Here is a 26818-nt window from a genome sequence, read left to right as displayed (position 1 = left end):
TATATGAAAAGTTGGTCCTTAATAGCCGAACGGAGGGAGTGGATTTTACAAATGGCAGAGTCTTATCAGTTCTCTTCGTGAGGTCCAAACTGTGTTGACGTGTTTTCAGCATTTTCCTGAAAAAGTTGATAATTCTTGGTCCTAACTTAAGAGAATAGCATGGATATACTTTTCGAAGTGTAGGCAAAATGCGTTTTGATTCAAGCGGATTTCTAGTGCGTTTCATGGAGTTAGGGGCGTATTGATAATGGAAGTATATGTTCTAATTCGGGCCTACTGCGCCCTGTTTCTTTGCGTGGAGTTAATACTTGGGACAGAAATGGATAATTCACTTTCGGGAGGCCCTTGTATCCAATTCTCCAAAAAGGAAGAATTTTCCTTCACGCCAAAGGATGGACGCGTCGCGGAATTCCACATTCGGCAAAATATCATGGTAAGTTTCGATCAGAAATTACTTTCTATTGTGTTTTTATAACAGTGCCGCTTTCAGTTGGCACGTGCCAGAAATTTGATCGGGGCAGGCCAATTGTTATTCTACGGTAGCCTGTTCAAAGTGGGCTCGCTTTTGGACAAGTCCGCGCGTGCCCCTTACGATTTTGTTAAGTGCTTGCATGGTGCCCAATGATATCATTTGAAACCTATACTGGATGGGATTGTTGGGAATAATTATTAGGTTTGCTAACTTGCTATTTCTGGTGACATAATATGTGACACTTGGCTCTATTCTTCGTTTTGGGAAACTGTCATATGGTCTATTCTCAAATCCAGTCTTGTGCCTAAAAAGTGATTAATGTCACATATTGTTTTGGGTGTGCCCGTGCCATATGGTGAATCAAAAATTAGTGACAATTTATCTTTAGTGGTGTCTTAGATGGCAAAAGACCTTAGGACTACCGATCACCTAATTCAGTTGCGGATTTGTAGAGTGGTCCCCGGCTATTGTCTATCGTACTCCTACCAAGTATTGGTCACTGAAGTCAGTGCAGGCTAGTGTTAAGTGTGTCTGGGAACTGATTAGGCCTAATTTTAGTTCGAAATATCAAGGACCCCACAGATAGAAGGAAGAAACTATTCACTGCTGATTAAAGAAAACTTCTCAATGGTCTTTAGTTATAAGCACCTAATGATTTTGCAGGGTTGATTTCTTGACCCCTTTACGGTTGTGTGGGATATCACTGACTAATATCCTGTAATTTTATGCTTTTTGCAAACTTAACGCCTTTAAAATTGGTTTAGTTTAGTCCTTTTGATGTAGTGAAGTGCATAGCATATCTTAAATTCGTTTGCTAAGGCAAAACATGGTTTCCTAAACGAAAAGGTTAAATGGAGATTGGACGTTTTGGAAGGAATCGTGATGCATGGACGACGCTTTGAAACCAGTGCCCAGTTTCTCTATGAAATAACTACAGCATAATCTGGTAAAAAAGTGATGTCCTTTAGTGCTGCAGAATTTGACGCAATGCGGCACTTCACATTGTCATACTCTGCTGACATCAAAAAGATGTCACAATGAGAGCGTAATCTCATCAAACACGTAAAATATTCGAGAAAAATACGGAACCACCCGACTTTGTATTGGGTACATGGAGTCGCTGTATATCACAATACAATGGTATTGGTATCACAGAAACATGTTTTCTAACATTTATGCCCAAGAGGTCCATTTCAGGCCAGAACTATTTAGAAAAATAGTTTTGGGGTGAAATGAGAGATCTATTGATCTTTATCTGTCTCATATCGAAGACAGTCTTTCATTTTCAATGTGAGGTGTTATGTGTGTGAGAGAGCTGGGGTATCGGACATGATTCTGAATGTAAGTCACTGAGGTGGGGTTCATTTGCAACTGTAAGCCCCAACACAAAGAAGCATTGTAGCTTCAGGCTTTACCATCAGAAGACTGCATTTGTGTTGGTGAAAGACATGGCTTGGATGGAAAAAACATCTTTGTATTGGCTAGAGGCGAAGTACATACTACTTTCTTATTACCTAGTCCTGTGGATGAGTGTTATGTTTCTCTTTACTGTAAACCACCAAAGTTCGTCACGGGTGTGTTGTTATTTTTGATATTTTGCAAATGCCCAAGTTTGGCAAATATCAAATTGTGAAACTTTGTTTTTTTAATGAGAAAACCAAAAGCAATGCCATAATCTGCCTAACTAAAAATCGTGAAAATTTTATGTTTTTTTTGGGGGGGGGGGGGTAATTTTGCAAGGTGCAAAATTTTGGCGGAAAATCGTATTGTTCTTGTTGACTTTTCTTCTTTGTTAGAGACAATGTTAAAAACGAAGTTAATGATACGCTTTCCTTCTGCTTCTAAAGTTATAGTTCATGCAAAGGCATCAGCAATTTTGAACCTGAGCGTCTTTCTAAAGCCCCTATTCATCACTTGTGATTAGTGTGTAAAATGTACACCTTTATTCTCGGCTTGTAATTACATATGTCGAAATGTCGTGGTAATTACAGGTGCTGGGGTCGAAGAATAACAATAAGGAGCTTGGGGAGAAATCAGCAATCAGTCAATCGCCTAATCAGGCGGTTTCCACTCAACCGTTGTTCTACGACGGAACCTTCTGCAGTCAATCACAGTGCGACTAGGATTTAATTAAAACATTACACATTGCACAGCGTAAATTCAAATACGCTCTTTCATTGGCCGTGCTGTTTACGATGTTGGAGGGAAACTTGTCGTAATTATAGTGCACGCTTGGTTGCTTTGAATTTATGGCTGCTGATGGGGAGGGGGCGGGGCGATAACGAGTTTAGAGATGTTAGCTAATTCTGCTACGAAAATATTAACTTGTACTGATGGCTGTGGGGGATTTGACATATTTCAAATTCACAATGTTGTCTCTCATTCAAGGCAAGCTGGACGTTTCTCACTTCTTAGTAGCGCACGCATGAACATGAAATTGGTAACCTGCTGCGCCAAGCCTCATGAATGCCTTATCTCAAAATACAGTCGTTCGTTCTCAACCAGCTAGACAGCTTTACCATGAATATTATCCACAGTCGAAAATAGCGGATAAATCTTTCTCATCCGTTCTTTGATAGAAAACGATCCCATGCACATCATGATGCAAGAATGGGAGTTGAACTCTTATCGGCAAAATTATAGATTTTCAGTTATCTTAGCCGCAGCCGAGAGTTGATGTTTTCTAAAAGCAAGAGTATAACATAGCTTTCTGAGGAGCAGGATGGTTCATTTGTAGAATCATGTACTGTAAAGCATTGGTGGCTCTGTGAAATCTCATGGTATCTTAGGAAAGGCACTTAACCATGTTCGCTTCAAGCTTGTTTACAGGTGCAAGATATCACTTGCGATTTCCATCACAAGAATGTGTGTTGTGATAACTCTAGTTTACGCTATAGTGAAACCTTAGAGATGTGTTTGCAGTTACTGGAGAATTGGTGGTTTATTTGGATGATCCTGTAAAGCTTAGTGCCAGTCATGTCATGTCAGACCTCCATGAGAAAGTACAGATTAAAGAATCTTTAATCTACTCTTGCCATGAGAAATAAGGAGCATGAACAGGTAACTGTAATAAAGGTTATGTCTGATGCATGTTGGGGCAGTAGAAATATAACCTGCTCACTGGCGAGTATTGTAAGCTTTCGATCGAATAACTACTTGACCTTTCTTCCACCCAGTCAGTAACACTAAAGAACGACCTAGAATGAAAGAGCTCATGGAACATTTTGACAGTAGGCCTATCATGTATGACACTTTAAAGAACTGACAGTTCTTGAGTCATCTCAGGTAAATTTCACATTTGGCTTGTTTTATTGCTTGGATCACCAGCATTTGATTGGTTAAACGCTTGTTCGACATTACATACTTATTGCACTAACAATATTCCCAGTGGTGAACCCAGCCAGGTTCTGCTCGGTGTAATGTTCATGTTCCGCGGTCATTGACTGAGATCACCAGTCTTTGATGGATTAAATGTATGTTCGACATACATTCTTCATTGCCCCAACAGTATTCATGTTCTGAACACAGCCAGCTCTGAAACCACAGGGACAGCCTGTCTCCTCACTGACACTCATAACTGAAGCTATCTTAAGGCCTGTCAACACTGTCGCAGGAAGGGTCTTGGTTCAGCTCGGGTAATATTCTAATCTGGTTGGCCATTGACAAAGATTGCAAGTTTTTGAATGATGGGTTAATAAAACTATGGCCAGACAGCCATACTGATACTGTTGACACTGACACTGACAGTCGAAGTTAGCTCTAACGGTACCCTGTCAATAAGACATCGGATAAAGCTCTCAGCTTGACTTATGCCAGCGATCGCCATCCTTCGGTGGTTAATTGCGTGCTTGCTATGTGTCCTTCTCTACACCTTGTCTGAAACATAATATACGTTTCCTGACAGCCCCTGCCGGAACTACTGTGTCACTGACAGCTGATCGGAATGCTACTCTCTCAGGAAGACATTCATGGTTCATCCCGAGTAATCGTTGAATATATTGCTGGTTATCGCTTGTCCTTGTCTTAACAGCTTAGAATGCCAATGAAGTTGTTTGTTGACAATGGGGGATGGAACCAGGGACTTCATGACCGCTAGTCAGAGACCTGAGCCACTACACCACCGCGGCTTCTTATGAAGCACCACTGAAAGTATTTCTGTTCAGCTATTTTGCTTTTGTATCGAAGTGTACCTCCTCTTGGACCAAGGCTAAGGAGGCGACTCTTGTCCGTGGTACAACCTACTGATATCCAGTAGCAAATACCACTCCCAGGAAAATCTATTTCATCGCAGTCCACTCTGGACAATATGACACTGATTGACTGTACAGCAACGACGATTGACATCACCTCGCCTGCACCAAACGAAGTTATTAATAATTTACAGAAAACCGATTAATTATTTTCCTCTCTTTCCAAACATCAAATCAGTTATTCTAATAACAATGATTGCTACACATCCATGTTGCACCTCAGCATTCAGGGTCCTAAATGTCCTTAAGTGGATATGAATGCTTGTATGAATAACAAGTTAAAGTCCATAGACTATCAAATAGCCACTATCGATTTATAGGCTATACAGGGTGAATCGATAAGGAAGCACTTATTCAAATATTTGGATAGTGTGCTGGGATTGGAATTCCACACGTGTTCTGTGGCTGTTGCGGACAAGATTGTGGTTGTGCATTCATAGTATCTGCGTGTGTTCTAGGCGATACTGTAGTGTGTATTAGTGCTATTTCTCATTGATTTACAGCTTATACAGGGTGAATCAGTAAATGCCTATTTACACATTATATTCATCGTGTTATGTCACTGTTCCAGTTGTCGTTGATTCATTAGCAAAACTATGCTATAATGTCATGACTGTGGTGTATATTGATTCAATTTCCTTTTCATTTGATATATTACTGGTTGAATTATATATTACTTCTCTTCGAATTGTTTTGGCCTCACGACACCAAGAAAATTGTTCAAGAAATCAAGATAAGGCACTGGTTTTTTTCTGTCGTTACTTAAATTGCCCTGAATATTTCACACGAGCAATCAGTTGACAACATTAAAAAATGTTCTTCCTAACTTGAAAATATAGAAGAAAAAATCATAGATTTTTCCAAATTGCACCCAAAAGGGTGATCTACAGCTACAAGTGACGCTGAGCGGGAATGCATCAGAATACGGTATAAGTACAGCAAGTATTTGTGGCTATGAGAAAACAGCTACATGTAGCTACAAGTACTGCTATCATTTTCTGCTTAGCGATCATTTCATTTATAAGCATTGTTGTGGATTAATGTAAGCTTATAGCATGTACGTGTGCACGTTGGAGAGATCGACATGCACTAGTTTTACCAAACTGAGACCGGTTTATTACTATGATATCGAAACAAAGGCCAAGTTGGAACGTAACATCATGACCAACTGACAACTCGGTGGTCAGGGGTTGTCATTACCCGTCCTTGGTGCTGGCGGCTGTGTCGTGGCGATTCTCTTATATGGCTTGTGAGAGCGTTGGATCAATCGCTTCTATTGTTGCCGAGCATAGCTGGGAACACACACAGCTGTGACTGCCGCCTCCTGTCAATACGGGCCTACTTGAATCAGCTGAGAACGAGAACAATCCTTAAACCTTCTCCGCAGCATTGTTGTCGATATCGCGGAGCATTCTGAGCATGCACGTAGGAAGGAGCCTGTCATGATTAACACATTCATACCACAGGCTCACCCCAAAATAAGACTTTTTTCTTGTTTAAACTCAGATGTCTTTCTTCCATAGATGGTTAAGAATTTACGACACTTGTCCACTTTAATAACGAGAAGAGAGACTCTTTAACATTTCCAATTCAGTACTTCACCTCAGTGTGATGTATCCCACCGCGTGTTGGTCAGCAGAATTGATCTACTCCAGTCAACCAACACCAAGTCCGAAGATATAAAAACACACTGCATGGAGTATGTACATTTAGGGTCAATTCAGTCGAATCCAATACCAAGATAGAGGATGTAAAAAACTCTGCATGGAGCATTTGGTAATGTGATTTGTCTCAGGTTGCGCAAGTCGCATCTTTCGATTGGAATTTGTATAAATCTGATGAAAGGCATGATTGAATTGATCGGGATGCGATGCGCTTCATTATGCTCGATTGCCATTATTTTCAGTGCTGCATTGCGCAAAGTGTTTCATTTCATAGCTACATTTAATGCATGTTCATGGGGTGTTCTCATCGGGTTATATGGTTGACATGGGGACATCTTCTTATTCAAAGGGGGAATGTTGGCAGGAGGCCGATGGGGATCATGATCCGATTCGTTTATGGCTGCACAATGTATATTGTTGGGCTTGGGGAAGAGGCTGATATGGACTGACATACCTTGTTTAAAAGGGAAATAGAGGAGACACAGGAGCCGGGCACAGGGATCCAATACGTTTTGTAGCCGCATATAGCGTGCTGTTGGGCAGTCGTAGTTGCTTGACCTTTGACGTATTAGCTCCTATCAGTAAATTATGTAAAATTATGAAAAAGTTCATGTTAATAATCAGAGTACTTGTGGATAATTTGGGATCGAGAACACTCTCTTCGGTGTGCTAAAGTTGAAAGTCCTGTCAACGTGATCACATGATATCAACAGCAACTGAATCACCACTGATGACAGAGCAATGAGGTTTTTGAAACAATTAGAAGGAATAGACTATATCAGATTCATATGAATACATTTTAGAAGTGTTACTGTCGATAGGCCAAGTAGATTATTCCATGAGGTGACTACTGGAATCTCATTTAAAATAATAGATTCACATAACTGACATCACGCAAAAGTTCTCTAAGTGATGCTTTCGAGTCTTTTTTATTCAAAATTCCATTTGAACATATCAATGCATTGATGCCCGTTGAATTCACTGTAGTTATACATGGTACTGTTTTGAATATGGGTCGATGTACTTATTCATATATCATTGTCTCGTTGTGACACATGGCACTATTGGAAATTTGCGTTCAATGCATAAATATCTATCAATTTAAGTCTGAATGTGTGATCGGTTAAATGTGAAAAATGTATGAATATGTAACAGATGGGATAAGTGAATTGTTAAACGTGTAGGATGATCTCTTATTAGGGCTCCATTTGACTAATCTGCATTTGATAACCGCCATATAAGACCCACCAGATCTTTAACCTCTTTCTACCCAAAATGAATGTCAGATCAAGCAGAAGTGTCTAATTTGAGCTAGCATTACTTTTCAGGGTTGCCCTATGAAGCATATGGGAAAATAAGTGCACTTATGGAATAATAATAATGATAATAATAATAAATTAATTATTCTATTTAAGTGCTACATTAATGTAAAAAATACATTTTCTAAGCACTGTACATATGTAGGAAGGAAAAATTATTAAATTATTAAAAACAGTGACAAATTTAAAATGGTAGAACATCTGATAAAACAGATTGAGTATCTAAAAAAAAAAAGGTAAAAAGAATAGCTTACAAAACTGGAAACTCAAAAAGACCAAGGGCACGGAACATGGTTCCCATGTAGGTTTGTTTTCATGTCAGAAATCCATATGTTAAATTCTGCCTTTAGGAATATCCTTGTATTCAGTCCAAACATATCGCTACTTTACACTACAAATACATCATAGACCTTAAGCTAACGCCAGGCCGACAGACGGCTATTTACCAACAAAGCAATGTTTAATCTGTGCTGTTAAAACCCATTATGAAGACTATGACTCAAGATGCAGGGAAAGCCATTGGAAAAACGTTTGAATTGGCAGTACATACTTCGTAGAAAACGTGTTGATTATCAGATTAAGCAAGCTTTTCCTTTTAGAAAAGGAAACCAGAAACAACAGTAGATTAACGGTAAGATCATGCCAAATCATGTGTACCGTATATCAAGAACTGTTCAAGTTCGTTCATACACAAGGTCAAAACGCCTACTAATGCTACTTTATCCGTCTGTTAAACTTAGGAATACAAGCAAATGCAGTTAAGTGGCGAAGTTGTGCTCTTGTGACAACATTACCTGGGGGGACATTGTACAAACGAATTTGACAATGCTAGTTTCAATATGCTCTGTGGGTGGCTTGAATTCCTGTGTATGACATTAACTGTTTATAAACTTATGTTGTAAAATTACTTGGACTGCTTTTTAGAATAAATTGAGACAAGTATGTTGAATTAACTTTCGCATGGAACAGGATTGACAAGTTTAATCGGATACCACATACACAGAATACACAAACTTGAAAAAAACAGTAATGTTTTTCCTGAAAATCCCAGTGCACGCGGATCACTCTTAAATACGTCTTAAATTGGTTAAAGAAACTTGAAATCTGTTGGAAAAAAATAGTGTCAGGTTTTGTTTGCTTAGGTTGAATTCTGTAGTCGGAAGTATCTATGCATCGTGATTATGCCATCGTATTTATGGTGTTACAGGAAGACCGACGTCTTTGTTGCGGAAGTCCTACCATAACAAGAGATTCTACCGCATAAATATGGTCAAAGGTCTAGGTCTCTCTGGTTATAAACCCCTAAATGATCAGTGAACAGTGGGGTAGAACCATTAAAACGAGGGTGCAGCCACTTACTTTCACTGTGGCCATATCAGTCAACAGAGTTTTTTTGTGGCAGCCGGATGAGACAGTTAAACATTTGTTAAAGGGTTAAAGAGAATTCTTGATCTAATCGGCACTTCAGCTTCTCTTAGTATCTTATTCATAGGGGAGAAATATACTGTGTCACTTCAATTGAATTAAGTATCCAATGAACATATTATCAACTTAATTACTGACATCCTTATTCAATTAATTACCAATTTATCGTATAAGATTCTTATTTTATTCGATTACTAATTAATCAGTCGTGCCAGATTTGATTATGTGATGATATGTTTTCTTTCGAATATAAAAAATGTGTAAGGCATTGATACGGACAAGAGGTATTGGTTATAGGTATTGATACCGAGCTGGTTGTCTTATAAAGACTACTCGGGTGGACCAGAAAAGCAGACCAAACCAAGGCATGTGAATTATCAATAAGGTGTAATGAAATTTCCATTGAAAACCATGCTGCAACATAGTTGAGACTAGTATTTTTATGTGTTACACTCCATGATGTCAGATGCATGTAAGGACACAGATGACACGATAAAGTAGGTTGCTGCAATTTCAACATGATAAAATATGCATTCTTGCTCATGAGTGTAAGCACGCACTGTACTCGATCCATACAAGGGTAGGGGTGGAGCGCCCCGGGCTAAACCTGTCAGTGGCTGTCTCAACCTGGTCCTTCATTACGTCTTGAGAGCTGGTCTTTTACCGCCAAGTACTGTCAAGTACCCATAGCATACACTTAGCACGTAACCCACTTGGTCATTAGGTATACTCGTCTCATTTAGTCAATACTGTGGCTTTACAATGTGTACGGATATTTATCATGTCTGACATCTCTGGCTGATAAATTTTTTATGTTGTTGTCCGCAAACTATGTCCAATTGTTGAAAATTGGACGAGTGGCTGCTCTAGTTCACCTTGTTCATCAGTGTGAAATGAATGAGCTCTGTCTTGAAGTAATTGCAGTACAGTAGATTATTTACTATAAAAAAATAGGGACACCCTCGGGACTAACAAGTACTGTCCTTAACAGAGAGGTGTCCTGATTAGAAAGGTCAAATTGAATGGAAACAACCAATTTGGGATCAAAACTAGTATCCTTAGAGTGGTATCCGCTAAGGGAGGTTCCACTGGTGACTTTCTCTTTTGTTCATCCCTGACGTTCAGTGTGAAGTAAACCTCTTCATATTCGTCTTCAATATGGTTTGAGTTTCAATCACATCTAATTGTGACAATCAGTGATCATCAAAGATCATCGTGGCTACCCTAAACCTTTTTGAGACACTCTTCCCAGATCATTAGGTTTACACCAGTTTTGTCAGTCTGTGTGGGATCTAATTGTAATTGCCGAAGATAATTTTGTCCCGAGTTGTTTCAGAAGCAGGTCGATGAGTACATTGATTGAATATATCAATTGCATTACTTACCCAAAATTACACCCAATTTGTTCAAAATAATGCTGCTCTATTTGGGTCTATAGTTCATCAGTGTGAAAATAACTTTGACATTATATTATAACATGCCGGCACAATATTTGGGTATTCAGATTTTTTTGTAAATCCCCATTGTTCAGACATCTATTATAAGGATATTCTAAACTGCAATATTATATTGTACCGTTATGTATAAGTAAATTTCTTTGGTTTCATTTTATTATCATGGTACAGTATTGTTTTCATTTTGTACAAATAAAATGCCGTGAGGCATCTCCTGCATAAATATTTTATTAGAAATAAATTGAAATGATGTGAAAAACATATTTTCTACCACAGGAGAGTAAAGTTTGCAGTCATCTCAAAAGTGGATTTGTGGGATAGCTGAAGCAATTTCATAGTTGCCGTTTTTATTCACAGCCAAGATACTATTTCTTGCTCATCATAGCAATAGTAATCGCAGGTTGCGTTGATAAGAATTTCTGGTTTGCTGGGCGCTTTAGATCTTAGCAAATCCGTGAATCCGATTTGGTTATGAAAAATTAATATTGTATCACATGTGCTGGATCAAGTTGAAAAGGTGAAAGCACATATTTTTGTTGTGACGATCAATAATTTTCAGAAGTCTTTTTCATTCTAGCGTATGTTGGTAACAACACATAAAAACATTTTCTTTGTACTGATATTCCATGTACATGTACATAACTAACTTACTTAGGTTTCATTGCAATGTTGTTGTGAATTGAAAATTAGCAGAATAAGTTTCATTGTGTTTTATCAGAACAGTAAATTTGTAATGTGTAAAGCATTTTCTGAACAAGGTTTATCATACTGAGTACATCAGTTAACAAAAGGCTCCGGTAAGTGAAACTTATAGTTTGCAGTAATTTGATCTTTTAGGTGATGTTTACTGGTTAAAGTACATATGATCATTGGAATGTTCAGCTCTGGATATTTTGTGCATCATCATTCACGTTCATCATCAATACTTACTTGCAACTCCAACAATAGGGTTTTATCAATATACTTTTATTCTGCAATGCAGATGGAAAGATGACATCCCTGGTCATTATATCGCTTAAAAGCACCAATTCCTACCTATCGTTGCTTAATTTCCTTGAATTGGACCGCTTTTGAATTTCGCCTCATTCCCCATTTCCCCTTCCCCTAGTAATTAAAGTCCTAAATCCATGTACTTCCTCTTGGTCGAGTCTTCAATGCGCTGCCTGAAGATTCATTGAAATTGATCATTCAAATGCCTGAGGATATAATGAAAGTCTCCCCAAGGGGGAAATTGAAAGTGTTGACTTTTGTTGAGAAACAGTTTTGTTGTTTGAGAATTGGTGAGTTTTTGTCTTGTCAGTCTTTCAAGCAGATGATCATCGTCATCATTGGCGTCGTCATCGTTGTCCATCATCATCGGCGGCGGTGGCAGTAGCAGTACCGTCATCGTCATCATTATCATCATCAGGAGCAGCAGCAGCAGTAGCAACATTAGAACAAGCATGTGGCCTACCTAAGACATCTTTCTTTGAAGTCTTAGACGAACACACTGTTAATTGTAACAGTCTTAGATGTCTCTTACCATCTCTTGTGTCTTTTATCTTGAAGTAATCAACCACTGCTTTTGAAAAAAATCCACAGAAAAAGCTTGTGCCCATGTTTCAAACAGGGCTGAAACGAAACTCTTTATAAATCGTCCCCACAAACATATTTTTGTGCTCATCAACTGTGGACAAGCATGCGATATCCTTCTCAGCACTTACACTGCTGTTGGGCAGTCTTTGACCATCTCGTGTATATCTTGTATCATTGAAGTAATGAGACGTCAACTTAAGACTGAAGAGCTCTTATGGTGGGTTATTACTTTGGCTCTATTGCTTTTTTCTCATGAGGTCAATGGCTGGCTTGGCATACCAAGGACTGTGCAGCGCGAAAGAAGCTTTGGATGACAGACTGATGAAATATATCTGGAGCATTGATACTGATTACGTTATTGTTCAGTGGATATCCTAATGTAACTAGGGACTGTTGATTAATTTCAATGTGCATCAACATCTTCACAATGTTTGGAAGGGGGGACGGGTGAAGGCCTTTTGCAGATTTTGCTCTTTGAATTTCACTTTAGATGAAAAATATTGTAAATGGTCATAGTGTCATATGAAATACAGAATGCAAAAGCTAAGTATTTTCCTCACAATTCTATGCAAGAAATCTTAAACTGTACAGCCTTGATGATGTTCATCTTGGCAAATCTCAGTTAAAAAACCTCAACCCGCCTAATCTCGCCTTGTCCGGAAAACGGCCAACATCAATACGAGAATGACGAATCACAATTACAGTCAGTCTGGATTCCTTTGAGACTCCGGGAGCTGTTGATCAGCTGTAGAATATTCGCATAAGAATCAGAGATTGTGAGCGCTTCATCCCCTGAAGACCAAATCGGATGGTAACCTTGGATGTATTCGTTTTCCTTTTCTGGATGCGAGTTTTCTTTCTTGTCAGATGATACTAGAGCATGGAAGATCCTGCCATGACATATGACGCTTACTCATAATAGAAAGTTAAAATCATCATCATCATCATAACATTTCAGCTGTGGCAATACGCAACCTGCTGTAATACTATTAGGACTTTTGATCAGCACCGCAGTTGGCAGAGGTTTGAGCAAGATATTTTTGTCAAGTTCGTTTCCGCCAGGTTCTCGTGCATCCTGTGAACTACCTTGCTAAACAGGAAGCATTAACCACTTAAAGGTCTCTTTTTAACCTTGCAATATCAATGCGCATCTAATCCCTGTGAAAACCAAAGCTTCCTGCTGCTGTTCATGCACTATGGAGACCATTTTTAGATTCTCAGTCAGATTTATCAATAACATTTTTAAAGACCAGAGCACAACTTCCCCATTATGAAAAGTTGAGTTGAATGGAAACAGAATAGATAGAAACCTTTAAAAGATCCATTTTTTAAACCCATAACATCAGTCTTCACTCTGAGTTGCCTTTAGCAAACTTTCTCTCGGTTCCATCTTTTTAGGTCAACTTAATTATTTTGGGGACAAATTCTTCACTTTTCAGCTTTTCTTCCAGATGGCACTAAATTTGTTTTATATGAATGTTTATTTGTAGCTCTGTCATGTTCTATTCACTATTTTGGGTCAAATACATTTTTTTCAGATTTTCTTTCAGAGAATGCAACATCTATTTGGTCTTGCCTTTATTCATAAATCTGTCATATTATTCTGTTTACTATTTTTCAGGTGAGTATGATATGTTGAAACGTCCAAATAATGCGATGATGACAACGGTAGGAAATTAACAACGACTTTGGAAGCAGGGTAATCCAGAGGCATCGAAAGCCTGAACTCAGAGCATTACGACATGTACGAGACTGAGCTTCTTCAAATTTGATCGCCTGTCCGTGCGTAGCTTTTGATGACCCTAGACTGTCTTTGATCTTACCCGAAGTGCCTGTGCTAGATACAGCAAGATATGCATATTGTGTGTGTTAGATTCTTAAACAGCAAGGTCACTATGACATTTAGGCTGTACAGTAAAGAAAGATGAAAGGAGAGACAGAAAAAAGGGAAACATAAGTAACGCGGTGTTGTAACAATGAAGAGATCCGTTAGATAAGAACACGTTAGCACAACATCAACCCTCTTTAGCTTTTGGAATCCTTGATCTAAGTAGCGATAGCAAAAAAACTGTATCTTGGAAAGCAGCAAATGAATACAGATTAAGCTCGCTTATGCAATATAATGTTACTGGTATATATGATTTAAGCCTCCTCTCTTCTCCACTTCTTTCTTGTTTTCTCTGATAGTAGGCAGGATGGATAATTCCCCTGCTCTCAAGGTTAGCAAAGTTATCTTTATGCCATGCTTCATTATTATCTTAGGTAATATGTTACTTCGAGAACGAACAAGTCATTTCCGAAGAGCCGGCCACATAGAACTCATTACGATGTCACACTGCTCTCACGTCATGTCATGTCGTGTTTTCAAGCTTCAGGCTGAAACCAACTTGCTCGTGACAAGTGGAAAAGACATAAAAGAGACCCATGAACCATGACAACGTGACAATGTGAATCCTGTATAAATCCGGTGTGCAAGGGATAGTAGTCCTAGGGCTGATAGTCCGTGTAACAATAGCCCGCATTGCTAAATGTTTTGGTTAGGGTTCGCGGTACAATAGATCATGCTGCTTAATTGATCAAATACAATGCTACCGGACTATGACTCCAGGGGGACTATATCCGCTGTCACACCGGCCCAAGAAAAGCTAAAAAATGATCAGTGTCTTTCCTGTGATATCGAAAAAAGAGAGGATGTAACAACCTATCAAGAGAGGTTTTTTGGAAGCTGTAATAGGGTTTTTAATATGTTGTCAATCTTTCGCAGGGTCGAGTATATCTGCTAAGAAGGGGGGGGGGGGTCACCAACATCTGTTTGTCCTTTTTGGAGTGGTATATTCTCTTCGTATATTACAAGTATTACTGAACTCCATTGTTCATTGCAATTTCATACATATGGCTATATTTTATACGCAGTTCCTGATTAACCCGGATGGGACCTCGCAGCAGCTGGCTGACTGAGACCTGAAAGGGTCAGGTTTATAAATTTGTCATGAATTTACATCAGGCTAGAACAGGTTGACCTAGTCAGTGGGCATATACCGTTGGTATAAACCTGGATGGCTTATCTAAATTGAAAATATTGAAATGTCTAACGAGTCATTTTCAAGCAGTTCTGATTCCAGCGACATTGTGACACTATATGTACCTACATTCTGAACCGCACTTGCTTTATTAGTTCAATCTAAATTTGGGTACTGCATTAGAAATAAAAATGAATACACTTTTATGATATTGCTTTATGATTTTAAAGTGCGACTACATGTATGATGTAGCGATATGAGCACCCATGTGTCACACGGACATATCACTGGCGGTGCTCTTTTGTCCATAAGGCCATATATCACTCTCGCTTTCATATAGTTGTCGGGATGCTCCATGTCAAATTGCATGATGTTATATTGTGGGCGTGCCCGTTATATAAATGGAATCTTTTTCATTTTGAATGACTGATTGTTCAGTTGATCATTGCTATTGATAACCCTTTGACATGACATGGATTTGGTTTGTTAATGAGGAATTGCGAAGAGGGATGGCTGTAAATATGACCCAGTTTAGGGGCTAGGTCTGGGAGAGATTTGACAGTTAGGTAATTGTGTGGTACTATACAGCTAAAGCCCTGGTATAGTTTTGCTGTGGTATAGTTAGGGTCAAAGCACCCCAGATTAGAAACTGTCTTATGCGGATGCGTCTGTACCGGGCTCTAGTCAGGATTGCTGAATGTAGCGTTGCACATCCAAAGCAAGGTTACTTTAACTGTGTCAATACTATAATGCTAATCTGTAACAAAATACAGAGTATTTGACTATACCTTTCAACACCATGAGTTAACTCAAGGCCCAAGAAAGAAAATATCCATCACGTTCAAATACTCATCGCAACTTGTGAATTCGGAAACAAATACGATAATGGCATCTCATTTTCGTCAGTTCCCAACGGGTATGTTACAAATTATGCAATTACTTTTGAAATATCGCCAGTCCGCAAATTTTATGTCCTCACTTGCAATTTATACTAAATTCAACTGAGCCATAGAAAATGGAAAATTCGTTCCCAAGCGATCTATAAATTCTACGAAACTGTTATTGTGCGAAAATTTCTCGCATCTTGTCCTGTAGTTCGGCCCCTTATAAATTTCCAGATATCAATATTTCATACAAATGAAGTACAATCAATAGAACCATTTTCTGCTTTGAACGCTTGGACGTCGACCTTGAAACATGTTGACCATGGATTAGCCTAGCAGTAAAACCGCCTTGAGAATTCTAATTAGCCTATCGTATGTTAGTTCAGGCAACTTCAGTCAACAGGCCAGATATTACGAGAAAATTTGATATCGTACTCCGCCCATGTTTGGGTTGGTTCTACTGGACGCAATTCGCTTAAAGCTAACATGCATGCATAAACCCCTAACGGCCAAGCCGGAAAGCACAACCGCCCGACCATCAAACGACCAACTGCACTTGTAAGAAGATAGACTCCCAACGATGGTCTCACTTGACTGCACAAACAACAAGATAATTGACCAGACCGGTCACAGAGACGCTCTCGTGTAAAGAAAAAATTAAAAATATTCCTCGAGCGGCTTCGAACTCGGAACCCTCGACTCTTAAACCTTGCCGTCTTACCCACTATGCCATGAAGCCGTTGTTGTAAAGGAACATATTTTTCAGTTTTTTATTTCACGTAAAAGCTTGACAGAATCGCGCAATAGAATGCCATGTTGCCATGCATCAATACTTAGTTCTTTCCTCGATTCTTTCCAACCAATCGATATTAGTCAATAAGTGGTCTAATCTTTCATCAAGAAGAACTTTCTCACAAATAGTCTGTCAGATGAAGTTTTTTCGGTCATGGACCCACATGTTTTTTTGTAACAGATACTGGATTTGTTTCAGTCAGGACGGAAGAGCCTCGTGGTTGCAGGCAGATTTAATCAATGCATTAGTATTGCCAACTCTTTATCAAGAAAAGCTTTATCAGAAAAAGAACATAATTTCTTTCTTTCATAGTTGCATATTTGTTCGGCGGCTTTTATGTAATAGATACTGACTTTTGGCACACAGCACGCAAGTGACCTTTGTCATGCTCGCGAGGCAGATTTCGTGATTGCATTATAAGCTGTAGGCCAGTCGATGCAATAAAACGTGTCTATAGCTTCTCCTTTTCAGACGAGAAAACTGTCTAGCTGGACCAGACACGGCATTGTTACAGATGTTGCATGCAGCTGAATTAAATCATGTACTGTTCAGGTTGTAGAAGTCAATAGGGTTTGGGAACTTTTCCGTTGCGGAGTATCATCGATATTTCTTCACAAAGCATGTAACGTGCTTTCATGACATCAGACTATACTGTATCAACTCAAATATCAGGACCATTGCCTGTAAAGTTGTCAATTTACAAACTCTACCTATGATGACTAAAAAGTAGGCCTATCTGTCTTATCACATGTAGTACCAATGTCAAGTAGCTGCTAATGCAACCAGCCACTTTCTAAAAAAGCTACATCCTCGGGCGGTATGTGAAAAAGATTTAACTCTAAGTGGCACAGGTTGAAGTCCCCCCACTGAGCGGGTCAGGGTCGGTGCGTTTGTCCTATTAATGTTACTGCTGCACAACCTTTGCCGAGGACACTTAACACTTAGCTTTAGAGATTTTGAATAGGGTACCAGCCACGGCTCATGACTTGGGGGCAACATACACACAATGATAACACATTATGGGCAACTAGTTGGTCATAACTTTAACAAAACATTAGTCACACCATTATGATTACCCGTTTTAATATTTTCAAACTGATTAAAATTCTGTTTAGATCAAGATCTTAAAAATTCCGTTAATAATCACCGACTTTATCCTTGGGTTGGCAATTTTACACCTTTAGAATTGTTATATTAGTCTATAACTACTTGAGAGGAAGTTCTATCACAAAGACTCAAAATAAGTCCTGGATGGCCGATTTGAACGGGACTCATGCTTCTATAAGCATATCAAGTGTTGGTTTTAGCAATATAGGTGAATATCACTTGCTCTTTATACATGCCATTTCACTCATGAATGATTTTATTGGATGACTTGTACCTTCTGTGTTACGATTTCCTCGACTCTATGATTACCCGAACAAATGCTACACTATCCACTTGATTTTAATCTTTATCTGCGAGGTCAGCATTTCATCTAATTTTCCAAGCAAGAGGTGGTTCATTATGTTCATTGTTGTCATATCGTTGATGATCTAGCACATGTAGGAGCCTACACTCATTGACAGATCAACGCCGAACAGTTCCACGTGCCAAAGGTGAAATTCATGGAATCATGCATCAACCTTGGTCACATAGAACCTTATAGCCGATGTCCAAAGTTTCAAGAAGCTGTCGTGTTGTGTGCAGCACCATTGTCCACGAATCTCTCAAATCAAAATTATATGACATTCTCTAACTTGTAGTTGAAAGATGGAAAAATGGTGTGAAATATGACGTGAATACAGGAAGATACCTGCTGTGAGCATTTACTCATTGATACTAACATATTTGGCATTCTGTGAAATCTGTATTTCGTATGTAAGCCTGAGAAATTTTCCAAATTCTGTGTTAATTTGAATTATCAATGCTGGCCTTAGTGCAACACATTTAACCTCTGCGTTTACAATGATTTCCTATAGAGTTGCCTTTAGAGGGAGCGTGATGACATCTACCACTTGAAGAATTGATGAGAGAATGCTATGGATTGAAACGCTGAATGTTTTATAAGAAAATGGTATAAACCTGTCACTGTGATGAAAATTATTCATGGTTGTGTTAGGAAGTTGTAAAAATACCAATCTCTGGTTGATTGGTGAGATTTGTGATGTGTTTTATTTGTGATTCATTCTATGTTATCAAATTTCGCGGTGTTGATGGATGAGTGGTGTTGATGGTTGAGTGATGTTTTGATGCGAAGAGAGCACCAAGCTTTGGTTGTCCCATGATTAACAACACTTTATCGACGGGTTGTTATCTTGTATTTTCACCAAAACCTTACTCTGACTAGCTGATGCTAGTCCTTTTTTAAAAACAATAATTGTTGGAGTTTCTAAACAATTGACTGGGCCATCGTGGCACCTGTGGGCATTTGGAAAAAATGTTGGGGTTGCAATGTTTTTCAAAAACACTTACACATTTGTTTTCACTAGCAATCTATGGTAGAAAGAAAAAAAAGATTCGGGCTTTGTTCTAACATTCCCAAATCAAAACGAAGGGAAATAAAATGTTGAAAACTGGAAACAGTTACCATGAACAGATACATGTATAGTGATGATGATAATGATTGTGAATGTGAGTTTAGCTGTAGTTGCAAATGAGAAGATAGTCACACTTTGTTTTTCAATAGTTGCCAACTTCTAAGTAGGTGGTGGGTTGTTCTTAACAGTATACGCCTGGAGCTGATGGTACCGTGTGCACATTGATCAAAAGGGTGATTGTCACTGTGCTTCCACAGGAATGGACATGGACACTGTCAAATGGGTGACGGAGACAATGAGCCAGGCATTAGTCTGTTGTTCTATGTAAATGCAAGTGTTTCAGAGGCTGCATTGGCAATGCTAGAGACATGACGCATTCTTTCGAATCTGTCATCTTGCTCAAACAAGTGTACAGAAGAAGATTACCACATTCAATATCCCCTTGGTGATTGTAGGCAATTGCTTACCTTTACTGAATACATATTGCACAATATGATCGCTTTTCTGTGTCTTACTGTATGTGGACGGGTATGGGTACGTTTTGTCACGAAATGGATAGAATTATTGTTCAGTGGCGTGAACTTTTGCTTCTGTTTGCTATTGACTGCATGCTGCTTCACCTTACCACTGGGAAAAGCTTCTGCCAATTATACATCTAATAGATGGCTAAAGTTCATCACGAAATAATGTCAACAACAGACACATCAATCGCAAAATATTATGCACATTTGATGTAGTTTTGTCATCATGTTTTTACTTGAAACAACATGGAAGGTCTGCACGCTGGGGTTTTCTTACTCTTGCCTAGATGTTTGGGGCTAATATCTAACACTGTTCTAAAACATTTATACCATTAGTTAAGCCTTACTACGAGAGGAAACAGAGACAAAGATGTGTGATATAGTAAACCTACGCATTATTTTCATCACCATTCCCAGAGATGCGCATGAATAGAAAAATATCGCTCTTTGCAATCCTTTGCAACTTGAGCTGTGACAATGTAGCCAGTGACAAGCATTCACATTAAAGCAGCGTCTTTTCTGCATCGGTGCTTGTAAATCACTCCGGGAGGAATGAATAATTTGGAGATGTGTCTCATCGCTTCAGTTACAACAGTTGCTGTGTTGAACAATGCTTAATGCAAACTGTGTTGAGAGCGACGGCAGACTAGATTGTCACGCTGTTATCACATTTGGTGTGTTAATGGGAGTTTTTTGCTTTGGCTTGAGGGAGGGAGGAATTAGGAAGTCTTTCTGTCAGCCACCAGTGATTCAAAAGACTGGACCCCTAGTTTCTGCATGACTATATTTCCCTTTTACGCAAGAAGTCAGTCAGAAGTTGGTGGTCTCTGTCCGGTGACTTTGTTACAGAATGGTGTCTAGATTGACTTGTTAATGAAAACATTTGTCATACAAGCATGAATAGTGTGAATGTACTGGGAGATAGAAGAGACACCTGTCAGCGACTTGTGAAACTTTATCTGGCCCAACTGGCTCCTTATTGTAGCTTCGTTAAAGGTAGAATCTGTGGTACATGTATGTCATAAAATGGTAGAAGTACACTAATTTGGATGGATACCACTTTCCTCTACTGTCAGTTTTCCCTCGACTGCTGTTCTAATGTAACTGGATACATCAGTGTAAATCAACGGATAGCCCGTTTAATCCTTTTGATATAAAATGTCATGCAGACAAAAACATCTCAGGTTTCAACCTATAAAATTGGATCTGATTGAATGAAGGTAGGCGTTTTTAATTTGTTCCTATGATCATCACATTTAGTGAATACGGTTGACTGTTATTTTCATCGTGGGGCAAGCTCTGTATTGCTTGGTGTACAGTGGTTCATAATGGGTTGGAATATAAAGGGTAAGTCATCATCAAGCGTTGGGTTACGGTTAGTTTTGTATATGCGTCCTTTCGATGTGCCAACCAAGGTTTGTTAGCAAACTTATCTTAGCAGCTGTATTCGTTTTTAAATGTACAATATAAATTATATACAATATCTGACAGTCATATCGTGGAAACTGAATTATAGTTTAGGTTGATACCATCATACCAATCACCATCAAAGCTGTCGCACATGCAGTGATAATTTTTATGACAAAAGTTTCATGTCGATAATGATCAAGCCATGTTGGTGAAGCCGAATCAGTTGTATATCTGTATATGTCCTGGATGACAGACAGAAAGTTTGTTTAGACTGGCTAAACCGAGACAAAAAGGTATTTTTGTGGAGATGAGGATGAATCAATGATGGGCTAGAATCAATGAAACTGTATTTTGATAGTGGAGTTCATCCATCATGTCCATGGTTAGTCACTACTAGAACTCCCACGACTCATTATTATGCATGCGAACATCGTACCATCAGAGTATATTGATATACAATCCTGGTCAAAAGTATTATTTCTGGCAGCATATGCATCTGTCGTGCAATAGTGAATTCTACAGTGACACTCCTGAGTGGTGATGAATTATCTCGGCAGCCCTGAACAATGAACTTGGTATGGTGATTGTAAGTTTAAATCAAGAAGATATGTGAACACAGAAGTCAGACCACACAAGTTTAGCCATTCAATCAGCCTTGGTGATGAAAGAAACTGGCAATAGTGGAGAAAACCTCAGAAAAATCGGTACTTGTTGACAAAAACTGTCAATAGTTGATGTAGCTGTCCGTCAAATGGCATGGTCATGATCGAGTACTGAAGATATTCTGGGCAACAGATAAAAACACCATGTGAAAACAGACGAGAGGTCAAGAGATTTAGCTGTTCAGCCTTGATGATGAAAGAAACTGTCAATAATGGAGATGACCTTTAGTAAAATCTGTATTTCAGTTCCTTTAGTAATTTGTGGCACTGCCTATGTCTGATGGACAGGGGTTGACCTGGTAGCACTAAAGTTAACCTTGATAACCTTCAATGTAAAAAAAAACACAGACCAGACCAGTTTAGCCATTCAGACTTGGTGATGAAAGAAAGTGTCGATAATCCAGATAACTTGTCAAAAAAACTATCATCGTTGACAAGAACTATCAGCAGCTGATGGAGCTGCCCAGCTCTGGTTATGATTGGCTTGGCAGATGAAGATAACGAAAGTAAAACATTGACAAAGGGATATTTTTAAAAACAGCGGTTAATGCAGCATCATGAATCGACTTGGCAGCACTGAAGATACCAGCAAAATAAAAAGGTATCCGTCAAAATAGTGGTGAATGCACCAGTCAGGTCATAGTTTGGATAATATAAACTACTTAGCATACCACTGTCTGTGTTTATGTCAACAAGTTTTTTTCATGAACTATTGGTAAGTTGATAAGAAGCAGTTGCAGTTTCTTTGAGAGGTATGCTCTGGATTCACTTCCGTAGGGTCACTCCATCAACTTTGAAGGCAATATGCTTAGCACAATCGTCTCTGCCCCTTTTGGGTGGATTGGCTGGTGGGCCTGTTTTTGGGTGGGCTTGTTGAAATGTTCTAAGCAAGTTAGAGACACTTGACAGTCTTGACATATCACCCAGCAGGTAAACGCTCTTGATAATGCTTTCACTATGAGATTGGCAGGTTCTTCGCATCAAAGACATTGGCTAACTTGAAACAGGAACTTGTGTATTTGTCTTGGGTTTCTTCAGGAAAGGTGGCCAGTCCATCAGCAATGGCTTCTGATAAAGGTATGATATGTAAGCTATGGTATGCTTTCCTGTCTCAGTGAATGACCAGTTTTTCATTTGCGTGGGTGAGTTTATCTTGAAGTAGACATACTATTCACTCTCAATCATGGAGTCAAGATTAAGGAAATGCATACATACATGCAAAGCTATCAGCGGTTTTAAGCATTAAACCAGAAACAATACTCCATGTTCATATTTTCCTCTTGACTTTTTTTCGTTAAAACCAATGTGATTGTGGTGGATAATGCGTGTTTGATTGAACAAAACTGAGCCAGATCCGAGTTCAAAGGGTCAGAGTCGAAGGAATAACAAGTTTAGCGTTGTGGGAGGTCATGTAGATTAAATAATCATATTTAAAAAAACAGCAAAGTTTCCGTATTGTTTTACATATTCAAAATAAATCATGAGTTCTCATTGCTTGTAGTGTAGATTTTATGCACACTCATGTGTCGGAATTCCTGTCAACTTGTCCCAAGTGTAGCTGGAGACATTACATAGTCTTATATGGCAAATCCCTGCATATTTATTACCATGTCGTGTTAACATGGTCCCGGTACTTAAGTTGGAAAAAAAATTAATACAGTAATCCCTCTTGAAAAATCATCCTTCCTTAAACATGCTAAAACTGCATTTTTACTGGTTCTTGAGCTGATTCTTGTTAGTTATGCCATTCGTAAGTCCTTCGGATATATGTAGCTACTGCTGGGTGGTTCACATGAACTCTGCAGGGGAAAGTCTGAAATGGGCATTAAATATAAAGATCAAAGGGTGGCACACCGGCAGCGGCGACCCTTGGAGAGAAAAATCTCGCTATCCTTTAAAATGCATCAATGACCATATTGTCTTAAACTTAAGCTTGTAACCAGTGCATTATTTCAAAACCTTTGACAGTCCGCGACCAACCAGTATCAAACAGAATAAATCCACTATTTTAGCCATTCTCAGAAAAACTTTCGCCACCAAGTTTAACATTCAAAACGCTATAAGACCATGTATTTCAAAATATGGTACTGTTGTCTCCCTTGGCTGTACACAAATCATGGTAATTTGTTGATATGTATAGGTTCAATATCCTTCAACCTCTTGGGCCAACATATCACTTCCAAGGTCACGCCAGCTTCTTATAGTCAAGTAAATAGCTTTGTTATTCTTTTCGAAACTTGACCTCGAGGATGGAAATAGTCATGTCTGCACCATGTTGCGTGACTGGAATGAAAATGACAAGGAGATGCTTCAAGATGGCTCATGATATTTATACCAACCCAACACATGATTTCAGTTTATCAGGCTCATAATGTGTAAGGTTGGGAGCATTGAAATCATATCAACCAAATAAGTCACAGTGGAACTGATGCTCTTCGAATCCGCTACCACAGGAAGATACATATGGGTATGAAGGTGAGAGCATACTCGACCAGACCATCACTGCTGCCAGAATTTTCTCTACTGTAGTCCTTTCAACAGTCAATAATTACAGATGTTTTCGCAGACTCAAAATGCAAAAGTGAATGACCATCCAACTCCCGGCATCAACAAGCAGCAAAGCACCGGACAAGCAACACGGTCTTCGCTGGTCAACAACTATCCCATTTCAGATATTAAGATAACTGGATAACCGCTAGCTCATTCATACCACCGCCCGTCACTAACATTTCAGCTTGCCGTAATCTTTCCTTACAAATCTGCGTTTCGTTAGTAAGAGATCTTTATCTAATTAACACGCTATGTGATGCGTTGACGGAGTTACAGGGGACGGAAAGACCCTGTAGAAGGAGCCTGCCTTAGAGCAGGAGGTACCGGCCCTAATTGGCTTATAACAGGGTTCCCAGTATGCCCGCTGGTCATCGTCTGATATTACTTTAGAGGGTAATCATTTTAAGGGGTCGTGTGCCCAGCATGTGTTGGTCAGCATTGATGGCTAGTTGGATCATTAGATGGACAAATATTGTGGAGAGGTGGTGACCTGCTGTCTTTATTATGACTGTGAAAATGGCCATCCGGATGAAACGGATAACGACCGCTGGATTTGGTGTTCAGAGGCGGATGCTGCTTTAGGCATTTCATGCCTAGTTCCAATGATGACATTTGCTTGTGACTTTCAGTTCTGTCTAGGAGGTGTCTGAAAAGTGTTTGGACCAACTTGGTCTTTATTGCAGGACGTGGCAGCGAGGTGTCTTTGTTACGAGTGTGAAATAAAGTAACATGACTTAACGCCACGTTATCAAAAGTCAGACATGCGGAGTTGATCCCAATAACCTGGCCTTAAATATCAACACAGTCATCAGTCAACAGTTAACACCGACAGAACCTCACCGACAGAACTATCGCACAGCAAATGTCACGACAATATAGTCAGTCGCTCTTTATCGTTAAAATCACTGTACAAGGCGGACCAGTAGGCGTCTAATTCCGACATAGATGACATAGGGTCTCGCTCTTTGTTGCCAAAATCTGATAAAGAACCTACATTTTCTTTCTCGGCATGAGAGAGCACCAAGCCATTGACACCAAACCACATATGAGGTTTACTGCTAGACATAGACCCGAAAATCCTAATTCTAGGTTTCATATAGGTCTTGTCGCTCTTGCTCTATGTGCATTAGCGATAACATCGGCGTCTTAACGCTCAGTCCTAATGCTACTATTGTAAATAAAAGTTGCTGGAGAAGATAACGCTTAGTTGATCCAATGCTATCATCTGTTTTCAAACTATGGTTATACCAATACCATGCCAACTATCAAATCCTTACACTGGAAAATAACATTAAACATATGATAAATGAAGTGTGGCCTAAACGGTCATTGCAAGTGAGCATAACAGCTTGAAAAGAGTCTCATCGAGGAAGAAAGAAATCGGACAATTAGTTACCCATCGGGCTTTTGAAATGTGTATGAAAATGTTATTAATATGCCTTCATTGTACATTCAGAGCAGATTACTGTGTATATCTTGGTTTGACATATGCCCTGTGTATTGGTGTCTTTGTCAATACTGCGATTAACCATTGAGGGGCTGAAGACAGCGTTATGACCAAAACGAAATACCCGATATCGAGTTTGTATTTAACTATCCCAAAATGAGACATCAGTTTTATTAGCCATTATTCCATTATTCCAATACTGCGGCTATTTCGAAGGGGTAAAAGGGTTTGGTTTCCAAATAAAATTGGTTACCGGTACATTTCTATATTTGTGGTCAACCCTGGATCGAGGGATTGACAACATGACCATTGCGACAAAATTGAAAAATCTCGTTAGGAGCGATTGTTAACACGAATTTCTAGGAGTTTTTTTATATCGGAATAGATATTGGTAGTCTCATGTCAAATACAGAGTATTATGCACTTTGTCATTTGTTTCAACTTTTCAAAGATTAAATCATATTTGTCATCATATGTAGCATGTCGAAGATGTCCCTCTGTCAAGACACCGAGACAGTTGGATGCGTCCGATACTAGTAATACTGGGATAGAGTCTGTTGATTCGTGTTGTATCTTTCATCAGTAGCTAAAAACCATCAACATGACCAATCGAAACCCTCCAACCTGTCCTATCAGGCCGTACTATAGTATATGGAAGATGTCCCCATGCCAGGACAACGGGGACGTTAAGAAACGCATGATATTAGTAATATTGGGATCTGTTGATTCGGCCAACGAAACCACCTACACATTGTTGGTTCTTATTGTATCTTTCATTAGTAGCTAAAATCCACCAACATGACCAATCGAAACCAATCCTACATGTCCTATCAAGCCATGCTACATGTAGTAT

The 26818-nt window shown here is 39.1% G+C and overlaps 1 protein-coding gene across 9 annotated transcripts in view; it reads left to right on the top strand.

The window, feature by feature from the left end:
• The first annotated feature begins 87 nt into the window (after window positions 1-87).
• The window catches only part of LOC135494436 (uncharacterized), a 411711-nt gene continuing 384980 nt past the window's right edge, over window positions 88-26818 (top strand). For all 9 annotated transcript variants that reach the window (XM_064782395.1, XM_064782396.1, XM_064782399.1 and 6 more), the window contains exon 1: window positions 88-433. In XM_064782395.1, the coding sequence (XP_064638465.1) occupies window positions 248-433 (186 nt within the window). In that variant the 5' untranslated portion in view covers window positions 88-247. The remainder of the gene's footprint in view (window positions 434-26818) is intronic.

Source organism: Lineus longissimus, chromosome 10, assembly GCF_910592395.1.
Source record: "Lineus longissimus chromosome 10, tnLinLong1.2, whole genome shotgun sequence".
In the NCBI taxonomy this organism is placed as follows: domain Eukaryota; kingdom Metazoa; phylum Nemertea; class Pilidiophora; order Heteronemertea; family Lineidae; genus Lineus; species Lineus longissimus.
This window is presented reverse-complemented; position numbering and strand designations above follow the sequence as displayed.